Genomic DNA, 12407 nt, shown 5'->3' with positions numbered 1-12407 from the left:
CGTAACTAAAGAAATGCCATCCCTTGCCGTTTTTGAGTTCTTAAGGTGTAATCCTGCGGCATTGATTAATATGAAATCTAACAAGATACTCATCACAAAAAACAAAAGTCGACCGCTTGATGTTGCAACAGACATTGTTATATGCAATAAACTGGATGTTGTTGTCATTGATACGGAACAAATAGACACAAATGTACAGGGTGTTTCATAATAGGGCATCAATTTTTTTTTACTCTAATTACATAAAATAGGACTATACTATTACTTAAAGAATTTTAATGGATTTTTCTTTGAAATTTGAACTTACAGCTCTTCATAGTTTTTAAATGTTAAAACAAACTTGATGACAGAGGATACATTTTGATTATGACCGAATTCTAAATATAAATATATATGTAGAAATGTATATCGTCCCGATTGCATATAGCTCATTAGTACCGTTGCTACCATTACCCTTTTCATTTCATTTCTTAAAATCAATAACTAATTTTTCTACGCTAATATGCATAATGCACATGTGAATTTAAGAGGGATCTTGCATGTTAAAAAATTCTACTTTCATAAACCCTAGACAAACCAAAAGGTCAACATGTGTACAATAATTTCATATACCACCATTCGACAGAATAAAAAATCTCAAAGGCAGAAATAAAAAATTATTTTAAAAATGTGTGTAAATAAGGTGCTTTTCCAAGAATTTGCATGATATTCAAAAAGAAGATTTAAGAACTTTTGAAACGACTTAATACAATAAAAAAAATTGGGATGGTAAATTTGTTTTTAAGTTATGGATATTAACAACACCGTCTAAGCTTTATATAAGAACGTTAATCAACATATTAAGAACTAAAAGACTTGTTAAATACTGGATATTTGAGCTTAATGAAATAGTTATCTCGTTAAATCAGTATTTAGAAAACACATTTTTTCGCTATTGACCACAGTCAGTTATGTTATCATCAGCAGTAAATCAGGAAAGAACGATCAAAAGTTTTTTACAAACATTTTACTCAGTTTATTATTCCAATAGGATGTTATTTAATTTTCTGAAAGCGTTAATTATTTAATTATAAGCAGAAATAAGTCCTAAACATCCAGACATGAACCGGAAAAAAATGAGCTTTGTAATTGCCAAGCTAAAGTTCAGTTTATTCACTCAAATATTTTGCTACAAGAGGAACACATATACAAAATAAACAAAACAACAAATTGTCAGAGGTTTAATAAGGTCTTTGTCATACCGGAAAATGATACATGTAGTATAAGAGGGATATATGTATTTATTAAAGGTTCGAATAATACGTGTCTGTTTATTTACACAAGTAATCTAATGGTTAGTTGTTGGTCACCTTGTAGCGCTAAAATCATATAGCCATTCGAAGGTTCTCTTCAGCGCAGTTAACTCAATCAATTCTCATCCACCCTTCTTTGCTTTTGATGTATATTAATTTGGCATATCATTTAAATGTCTTGTTTTATTTTGTATAATCATTTTATTGTAAATTATTTATGTTTGGTTGAGTGGAACGAATAAATACTTAATACAGAATTAACATTTATGTAAGAATTTGATATAAAAGATCATATCAGGACAACAACTACAGCGAACATAAAGAATGGAAAAAATTTGAATTTAATCGTATATATAGATTAATGATTTGACATTAGTTCAGACAACTTTTAAAAAATTGTCTTTATTCTACAATATTTCGTGTTCCTTTTCCCCGAATGTCTTCTCTCGCCGTACATTTAAAAAAAATAAAAATCATCACCGATGATTTCTTTGTTACACAATAAACCTTCTCTCTTATTTTGAGAGATACTATACCATCTGCCTGTCTCTTTCAGGGAGACGATGGTTTGATGCACACAATCTTATTTTGAAAACTTTTATTCTAGAAAAGCTCAAATCTGTCTTGAAGCATCCTCAGGTAGTACAGAGTCTAGTTTCTTAAATCATAGACACCTGTTAAAGGATGGGCCGCAATTGAGGGACGAATTTTTTTGCGAAACATAGTCCCCGTGGGAAGGATGAGGCGACAATTTTGAGATGAATTTTGCATGGGAAGAAGTAGAAGAAGTCTATAAAAATCTTCTTTATAAAAACAATTTGGTCTTAAAGGTTACACTTGTGTGAAAGCATCCTCGGGTAGTGTAGATTCAAATTTGTTCAAATTATAGTTCCCATGGGTAGGGTGGGGCCACAATGGGGGTATCAATTATAAGGAATATATAGAGAAAATCTTTAAAAATCTTCTCAAAATTTATTTGGCAAGAAAAGCGCAAATCTGTGTTGAAGCATCCTTAGGTAGTAAAGAGTCAAGTTTCTGAAAATAATGTACACCGAGAGTAGGATGGGCCACAATTGTAGAATAAATTTTACATAGGAATATAAGGAGAAAATCCTCATGGAGTGTAGAGTCAAGATTGTGCAAATCATGATCCGCAGGCTATGATGAAGTCACATTGGGGCTGGGTCAATTTTTTTTCATTGGAAAATATAGAGAAAACACTTTTAAAATATTCTAGAAAAGCATTTAGTCTAAAAAGTAGACTTTTGTACAGATTAAAGTTTATCAACCGACGATTCCTAAAGAAATAAGAAAACTCGGGCTACGAAGTGGGAGGGGGTATATAGAAATCGAGAAAATGGTCTTTCAAATACAAAACCTACAAAAGGGGCTTAGTGTTTACCATAAAAATGAGTGGATATGAATTAACAGGTTTGTTTTCACTTTTTGAGCAAGATCTACTGTACGAAGTTGTCTAGATATTTTTATTTTGATAGTAATGCTGATTTAATCAGAGTTATGGCTATTGTTGCTCAGATGAGACCCCTTGGCCTCTTGGTTTGTTTAAACAATATTTTGTTGTATGCATATGTTGTATAGAAATTACACGTTTTAGTTGTGGGCAGGGGAGGTCCCATTTCGTGCTCTGTTTGATCTGGCATCCAATATCAGATGATCTCACAATTGTAAAGACTTCCTCTTTAGTCGGTTTCATTTACTAAAAACTGGGTTATGTTCTTGATAGTCCAAGGCATATTAACAATATTACATAAACATTTTAAAAAAATACTTATGAAACCAGTTGGTTTGATTATAGATAAGGTCTATGTATTAACCTTGGAGAAAAAGAGCACCACGCTTCCTCTTTAATCGGTTTCATTTACTAAAAACTGTGTTATGTTCTTGATAGTCCAAGCCATATTAACAATATAACATATAAAATTGATTTTATGGTTTCCAAATTTATTTTCCAAATTCATCAGAACAGGTTTTTCATTTTTCCCAATTTCGTCCGGACATATTATTTTCGTTATGTGATGCAAGGCCGCCATACTTGTAAGAACTGTAGACTACGGCGTAGTGAAGTTTGAACTGTTTGTTGAATAATAATAGATGTATCAGAAAATAATCACGGTAATTACCATTTGCATTGTTGTTATACACAGTAATAACTTTTTGCGTTTCCCCCCATAGTGTATTTTTGTCGTTTAAACAAGTTTCAATATGTAAACAAAATGAAGGGTATGGAACATCGGTCAAGTCTAAATTTTCTACTCTATTATTTTCGTACATTGCTTGTTTATTATATAATATATCATCAGGTCAGGCATTATTATTATTAAAATGGAAATTTCTGTCAGATTTATACGTGTACATCATAGTAAGTTTCGTAATTTTACCTTTTATTGTAGTCAATCTTTTCTTACATTTGATTAATAAAGAAAAAGAAACGAATTGGCTGTTGAGATACAATATGAAGCAGTTCATAACATTACAACATTGACGTGAATACTTCCGACATGGCAGCCAAGGAGTCCGAAGAAGATGGCCAGAAGCCATTGGCAGATGCCACAGAACTTGATGCTGGAGAATCACGACCCTCAAGAAACAGAAAACTTACAGAACGTGGAAAGTCATATAAATTAGAACAATATTATAGCACGTTTAGAAAGTTGAAAACATTAGGTTCACAAATAAAGACCTTGATGTTCGAAAATAAAAGTGACACTGAAGATGTTAGAAAACAATACAGTGCATGGTTGAATACATATGAACGTTTCCTCAATTATTTTGATGAACTTGCAACGCAAATAGATGAAAGGGAAAAGAGTGAAATGTTTGCAGATCACTAAGACTTAGATATATTCCTGATTAACTTTAAGAAGGAAGTCGAAGATTACTTTTCTCGCATGGAAGAGACAAAGAGCAAGATCATTAAAGTTAATAGTCATGCGACATCATTCACTTCTAATGCATCAAACATTTCTTCACAAAGAATTAAAGTAGAAACAAAGTTAGCAGAATTAGAAGCTCGTAAATCTGTCCTGAAGAGAAAAAAGCAACTCGAGATGGCTAAGCTGCAACTGAAACTAGATGAAGAGGAGCTGGATATCGACACAGGTATTGCAGTATCACACGCTAAAAGTGAAGTGCTACAAAAATATGAAAATATTCCTGAAGAACAGTTTTTAAATCGGTTTGATTTTATTGAGAATAAGGAAGATAGTGTTGGTTGTCCTAGACAATTAATTCCGAAACCTTCGCCACGAACGCCTAAGTTTCAACAAGAAATCGGGTCACAGATATCATGCTCTCTGGATCCAAATGCCAACGCCTTTGTTCCAAGATCCCACAGCACTGATAAGGAAACAAAGCAACAAGATGTTGTTAACTATTTGCGAAGACCCTTACCAGAAATAAAAAGGTTCGGCGGAGACCCACTGGAATATAGAAGATTTATTAGACGGTTCCATGCTAAAGTAGTTATAAACACTAAAGACGATGATGAACGAATGAACTATCTGGAACAAATGACACATGGGGAGGCAGGTAGCGTCGTATCCGGCTTCAGCCATATGGACGGCAAGAGGGCATACAAAGCAGCAATGAACCAACTTGAAGAAAGGTACGGCGACGATGAACTAATCGTCACAACCTTTATTAAGAAAGCTCTCGAATGGCCTCAAGTGAAAGACTCAAAGATGTTGGATGAGTTTTCCTTATTCTTGGTAGAATGTCAAAATGCTGCAGAGAGTATGGATAGCATCAAAGTTTTAGACTATCAGGAAAACATGAAAAGATTAATGTTGAAATTACCAATATACATGCATGACAGATGGGGAAGCGTCGTCTTGAAGAAAAGGGATGCAAAGAAAAGAGTGGCATTTTCAGACTTTGTGACTTTCATAAAAAATGAAGCTAAAAAATCCAACGATCCAACCTATGGAAACATATCAGTTAACGAATCTCGACAGAGCAATTATAAACCACAGAAGAAAGTTGTACTGTCAACGGACATTATAAATGACACATCTAAACCAACAGACTTAAACGTGAAATGTGTTTATTGCGAAAATTCTTCTCATCTACTCAGTGACTGCAAGAAATTCATAGGGATAAGTCTCCAGGAAAGATACAGCTTTATGAAGAGTAAAGGACTGTGTTATGGATGCTTGAAAAAAGGACACATGAGTATGAAGTGTAGAAACAGACTGAAGTGTTCATTATGCGGACGTTTTCACCCTACAATTCTTCATGATCCAACGAAATCCTCAGTAAACGTGTCAAATCATAAGAGCGAGGCTGGTGACTCTTCACTTGCAGTTCCGAAAATAAAGCAGTCTGCTGCTAATTGCTTTGCAGAGAATTCAAGTATTAGTGCTTGTTGTGATACTGGGGCCGGTGATCAAACATGTGCCATGGCTATAATCCCGGTAAGAATAAAATTGAAGGACAAAAGCCATAGTGTTGTAACATATGCATTTTTCGACTCGGGCAGTAGTGTCTCCTTTTGCACTGAAAACCTAATGCGGCAACTCGGAGCAAGTGGCAAGAGATGTAACATCACTTTGAACACAATGGGAGAAGCCTACCAACTGTAATCTCACTCAGTTAAGGGTCTGCAGATCAGCGACATGAGCATGACAGAATTCATTGATCTTCCTAAAGTCTACACTAAAGACAAGATGCCGGTCAACCATGACCATATCCCAACTAAGAAGGAAATATCAAGATGGCCCCATTTATCGCATGTAACACTTACAGATGTTAATGCTGAGATTGGCCTCCTCTTAGGTAGCAATGTTCCAGATGCTTTCGCTCCATATGATGTGGTAACTGGGCCTAGCGGTTCCCCTCACGCTACTAAGACGCGGTTAGGATGGATCGTATGGAACGTACTCAGGGATGGAGAAACTAGAACATGTGATGTGAACAGAGTGACAATTGAACAGTATTGTGAATGTGACAAGAAACTAGAAGAATTAGTTAAGGCATCAATAAACTCTGATTTTCCAGAACGTGCGATAGAAGACAAAAGAGAACGTTCAGTGGAAGATAAGAAGTTTCTGAGTCAGGTAGAAGGGTCTATCAGTCAAGAAAATAGTCATTATTCCATAGGACTACCATTCAGAGAGAATTCTGTGAATCTACCAAATAATATGATTCAAGGACAGCAACGACTTGAAAGTTTGAAGAAGAAGATGTTGAAAAATCCCCAATTTAGAAATGATTATATCAGCTTTATGAACAAACTGTTTGAAAAGGGTTTCGCAGAAGCAGTTCCTGAGATGCAGCTAAAGAGGGATGACGGGCGAGTATGGTATCTTCCTCATCACGGTGTATACCATGAAAGAAGCCAGGAAAGATAAGAGTAGTTTTTGATTGTTCAGCAGTTTTTATGGGTGTGTCTCTAAGTAGTAAATTACTACAAGGACCTGACCTAACCAATAGCCTCTTGGGTGTACTTTTGAGATTTCGACAGGAACGTATCGCAGTACAAGGTGACATAGAGGCCATGTTCCATCAAGTTATCGTACCAGAGAAGGATAGAGATTGCATGCGATTCCTTTGGTGGAAAGATGGAAATCTGGACGCTGAACCTAATCATTACAGGATGAGAGTGCACATTTTTGGGGCTACGTCTTCACCGGCATGCTGTAATTATGCATTGCAAAAGACCGTCAAAGAATATGGCAAAGAATATGATCAATGTGTACAAAATGTCATAATCAGAAACATGTATGTTGACGACTGCTTAGCATCAGTTGACACTGAAGAGGAAGCCATATCTCTTATTAAGGACTTGATAGACCTCTGTAAAAAGGGAGGATTTCGTTTAACAAAGTGGATTAGTAACTGTGCAGAGGTTTTAAAGTCAGTTCCAGAAGATGATAGAGCTGATGACATCAAGAAGTTGAGTCTAAATGGTGAAACATTGATAGAGCGTGCCCTGGGGGTGTATTGGTTTGTTGAGAGTGATTCCTTGGGATTTCAACTAGGAATAAAGGACCAACCAACGACAAGACGAGGAATTCTATCTGTGACGAGTTCAATATACCATCCTCTCGGCATTGCATCACCATTTGTTATGACGGCTAAATCTTTGCTGCAACAGCTGTGTAGAAATGGCATAGGATGGGACGAGAAAATTGATGAAACTGTGTTGAGAAACTGGAACAGCTGGCTTACACAAGTAAAACAATTAGAAGATGTAAGGATTGAAAGATGTTACAAACCAAAGAATTTTGGACACTTGGCGTCGTACCAGTTACATTGTTTTGCAGACGCGAGTGAACTTGGTATGGGAGTTGTCATATATCTGCGAATTACTGATGAGAATAAGGTAGTACATTGTTCATTTGTGATGGGAAAATCAAGAGTCACACCACTTAAGTCGATGACAATCCCTAGAATGGAGCTTGCAGCTGCTACTCTAGCTGTGAAGTTAAGCAAATTAGTTGATGACCAACTAGACTATCCTATAGAAAAGATACACTTCTGGACTGACAGTATGTCAGTGCTTCGTTATATAGCTAACACAAAGACTCGATTCCAAACCTTTGTTGCAAACAGGCTTGCCATCATTCATGCCGCTACAAACTTTGACCAATGGCATTATGTCAACACAAAAGAGAACCCAGCCGACTGTGCATCTAAAGGGGTTTCGTCAGTTGTTAAATTTATCGATAATCAGCGTTAGTTCCATGGACCCGAATTTCTCTGGAAACAAGAATCTACCTGGCCTGCGGAACATGAAATTGATACCACTCTGGCGACGAATGATGTGGAAGTGAAAAAATGTGCCAACACTGCTCTCATACAATCTCCAGTAGAAGGTGTTGAAAAAATTCTGGAACATTTCTCAGACTGGAAAAGAATGAAAGTTGCTGTTGGATGGTTCCTGACAGCCAAGAATAACCTGCGGAAAACAGTCATTCAGAAGAGAAAAAGACATGAGAAAATGATGAACTCTGGGATTCCTGAAGAAAAGATCAAGCAGAATGAAAACATGAGGAGTGAAGATAGATTAAAGAAGCCTAGATTAGTAAAGAACATTCCATACCTCAATGCTGACATCCTTGATAGAGCAGAAAGAGAACTTATTGCATATTAGCAGAGGCGATATTACGCTAACGAATTGAAAGATCTTGTAGCCAAACACGGACATGTCAAAAGGTCTTCGCAGCTTTCCAGATTAGATCCGTTTCTACATGAAGGAGTCTTAAAGGTGGGAGGAAGACTAGAAAAGCTAAATGTACCCTTTACCGCAAAGCATCAAATGATTGTCCCAAAAAATTCCAGACTGGCAAAGTTGATTGTGTTAGATGCCCACAGATTTACAGGACATCTGGGCAAGAATTCCACTTTAGCTGTGATTCGAGAGAAGTTTTGGATTCCTGGTGTTTCTTCTCTATTGAAATCGCTTATCTCGAAATGTGTTATATGCAGAAGATACCAGTCTCCTCCAATGCAGCAGAAGATGGCTAATTTACCCGCTGAAAGGCTTAAAACAGATGATCCGCCTTTTACTTATGTAGGCATGGACTACTTTGGACCATTTGAGTTGAAGAGAGGAAGGAGTATGGTAAAACGCTATGGTGTGATGTTCACTTGTCTTAACACCCGAGCAATTCATCTTGAAGTTTCATTCTCCTTGGATACAGATTCATGTATTAATGCTATTCGCCGATTCATTGCACGGAGAGGAAAACCAAAATTTATCAGGTCGGACAATGGTACAAACCTTGTGGGTGCTGAGAAAGAACTAAAAGAAGCTCTCAAAACATGGAACATAAACCAGATTCATTCTCACTTACTGCAGTCAGGGATAGATTGGACATTCAATCCACCATCAGCGTCACATTTTGGAGGTGTCTGGGGGCGGCTCATCAGATCTGTTAGAAAGGTGCTATTTTTTGTTCTACATGAAGAAACTATCCATCTCGACGATGAAGGACTCGCAATGTTGTTCTGTGAAGTTGAAGCTATTCTCAATGGAAGACCTTTGACGCCTACATCAGATAATCCAAGTGATCTGAGTGTTTTAACACCAAACCATTTGCTACTTCTCAAATCCGGAGAAACATTACCACCTGGAACTTTTTCACAAAGAGACAACTATGTACGCCGTAGATGGCGACAGATCCAGTACCTTGCAGACATTTTTTGGCGCAGATGGATTAAGGAGTACCTACCTCTTCTTCAGAGTAGACAGACGTGGCTGAAGCAAGGTCGCAATGCTAAGAAGGTGACTTGGTTCTCATTGTCGAAAATGGACCGAGGAATCATTGGAATCTTGGTCGAATTCTGGAGGTTCAGAAGGATGTACATGGTATCGTGCGTGTTGTCAAAGTGAAAACTGTGTCCAGTATTCTTACGCGCCCAATAGCCAAAGTTTGTCTCGTGTTGGAGTCAGATGAGAAAGACTAAGTTGCTTTGTATGCAAAATTGTAAAATATGTTCTAGGTAGGACCATATTTTAGGGGCCGGTATATAAAATTGATTTTATGGTTTCCAAATTTATTTTCCAAATTTATCAGAACAGGTTTTTCATTTTTCCCAATTTCGTCCGGACATATTATTTTCGTTATGTGATGCAAGGCCGCCATACTTGTAAGAACTGTAGACTACGGCGTAGTGAAGTTTGAACTGTTGTTGAATACTAATTGATGCATCAGAAAATAATCACGGTAATTACCATTTGCATTGTTGTTATACACAGTAATAACTTTTTGCGTTTCCCCCCATAGTGTATTTTTGTCGTTTAAACAAGTTTCAATATGTAAACAAAATGAAGGGTATGGAACATCGGTCAAGTCTAAATTTTCTAATATAAGTCTAATATTTTCGTACATTGCTTGTTTATTATATAATATATCATCAGGTCAGGCATTATTATTATTATAATGGAAATTTCTGTCAGATTTATACGTGTACATCATAGTAAGTTTCGTAATTTTACCTTTTATTGTAGTCAATCTTTTCCTACATTTGATTAATAAAGAAACGGAAACGAATTGGCTGTTGAGATACAATATGAAGCAGTTCATAACATTACATAACATAAACATTTAAAAAAAAATACTTATGAAAACAGTTGGTTTGAATTATAGGTAAGGTCTTTGTATTAACCTTGGAGAAAAAAAGCACCACGCTGCCCTCGGTTCCGTCGCAATGTGTTAATATTGTCTGTCAGGCTAAATAAATACTATATATGTATTAGTCGTGGTCAAATTTTGGCTAAATTGGGAGAACCTTCTATTCGTTAACAGAATCTTCTTCATAATCATGCTCTATCGCAAAAAAAATATGACCATCAGTTTGCACTAAACGTATCATAACGCATACAGACGTATCTGCACGTACACAAGCGTGTCAAATATAGGACTTGTGTCGCTAAATCGTCGAAGATTCAAATCAAGCTCCAATCGAAAATTCTATCTAGACAGTCTTATGATAACGCATGTTATCGTATCGAAACAGGCAATAGAATCATCATATATTGCGTCACCTGAACTATTTCTTTCGTGACCTTATTAACGTATCAAAGATTAACGAACCAAATAAGGATGTATTTATCACCTTGTATTCTATCCTAAAAGTTTAGATAACTTCCACAACAAACTACTATTTGTCTATCCTGGTGTTTATAACAGATCGCACGACAGTGGGAACTAAGCATAAGGAAGTTTTACCACATTAGTCATTATTAAGTCGAAATATCTCCAGCAAGCTTCATTGATCAGCCAAGTTGAAATAACCCCAGCACGTTACTTTGATCAGCCAAGGCACGATGGACATGGTGCCAGCGTTCCATAGATTAATATACAATATACTATGATATATATTCATTACCAACGTATTATTTGCGATTTTCGATTGTTACAATTTCCAGAATAAAGACAGTTGTAAGAAACTCGTGTTGATGGATTTGACATGTAAACAAACCTACAACCTCTGCCTAATCATATGTATGATTTTTTGTACCGGGGTAATGAATTTATTGACAAGTGAGAAAATGTTCTTATCACCCAATGCTTCATTAAAGTCACTGGTCGCCAAAATGATTATAGACCCATTTTCCATCACTATTGTTCCGTTTATTCCTCGCTCAATATTACTTCAAATCATTTTTTATAAAGTTTCGTAAAAACCAAACAAAATCTATTGTCATAATTATTTAAAGTATTAAAGCATTAAAGTAAGTTGTTGTTTCTTAAACTTATCTGCCCTTGGTTGATGACAAGACTTAAACCAATGCATGGAGGGGTTCTCTCTCTCTCTCTCTCTCTCTCTCTCTCTCTCTCTCTCTCCAGGTTACCATTTTAAAAAAAATATCAGATAATATCGGCCAGCACAAGTAGCCATTGGTGATTGTAAACCAGTTACTAGAGTCATCAATTGACGTGTTCGGAAAGATTAAACAAGCAGATTGACCAGTAACGCACTCAACCGATAATCTCAAGATATCTCAGAGAAATCAAGTAATTGCCTCTCCACTGGAATGAATTGAAATAGGTACATGTATGGATAAATAATACCGCCTAGTAGAATACCTTAAGCTACCTTACTCGTCACGTGACCTGGAGTGAGAAATCACGAAGTGAATCAAAATATTCAACATGTCAAAGTATACAGTTTACAACAAAGAACACAAACGCAAGAAGAGACAGATTTTGTCTGTTTAACAATGAGCCATGTTTGTCTAATGATCGCCTTTCAACATAAGCTTAAAATACATGTATGAATATACAACTTCCATTAAAAGAAGACAATAGACAAACATGCACTAACTATATTTTATGTTTGTAAAAAGGAGGCATCCTCATTATCCTATGGAGATACAAGAAAATGAAATGACCCCTGCCTATGTTATCGACTTTGTCCTTAGTAAATATGAAAAAAGACTAAATGTTAATAAAGTTGCAGTTAAGAGATTGGTTGTTATTAATAGAAGAATTATGCCCATTTTTAACATTCATTTTGTCGCAATTAAGATACTTTTTGCTCCTTTTTCCTCCTTTTTTTCAAATGCCACAGAGATAATTTTTTGACTCATGAATTTCCTTTTTTGATTACATTTTCTTTTGGTAAATGAAAACTTTCCTCTTACTC

The 12407-nt window shown here is 36.0% G+C and overlaps 1 protein-coding gene across 1 annotated transcript; it reads left to right on the top strand.

Moving 5' to 3' along the window:
* Nucleotides 1-5926: 5926 nt before the first annotated feature.
* Nucleotides 5927-8406, top strand: LOC128182227 (uncharacterized). The gene is made up of 3 exons (XM_052850824.1): nucleotides 5927-6612; nucleotides 6744-7987; nucleotides 8159-8406. The coding sequence occupies exons 1-3, from the start codon at nucleotides 5927-5929 to the stop codon at nucleotides 8404-8406; spliced, it is 2178 nt and encodes a 725-aa protein (XP_052706784.1).
* Nucleotides 8407-12407: the final 4001 nt, after the last annotated feature.

Source organism: Crassostrea angulata, chromosome 4 (genome assembly GCF_025612915.1).
Source record: "Crassostrea angulata isolate pt1a10 chromosome 4, ASM2561291v2, whole genome shotgun sequence".
NCBI classification, from domain to species: Eukaryota; Metazoa; Mollusca; class Bivalvia; order Ostreida; family Ostreidae; genus Magallana; species Magallana angulata.
Note: the sequence above shows the minus strand (reverse complement) of the source record. Positions and strands in the feature narration are given on the sequence as shown.

Bases quoted from the DNA above. Each gene is read 5' to 3' on its own strand.
- LOC128182227 (XM_052850824.1), top strand. From the start codon at position 5,927: ATGAGCATGACAGAATTCATTGATCTTCCTAAAGTCTACACTAAAGAC. The intron at 6,613-6,743 runs GTATCTTCCTCA...CCTAACCAATAG, and splicing joins AGGGATGACGGGCGAGTATG to CCTCTTGGGTGTACTTTTGA. The intron at 7,988-8,158 runs GTTAGTTCCATG...AACATTTCTCAG, and splicing joins TAAATTTATCGATAATCAGC to ACTGGAAAAGAATGAAAGTT.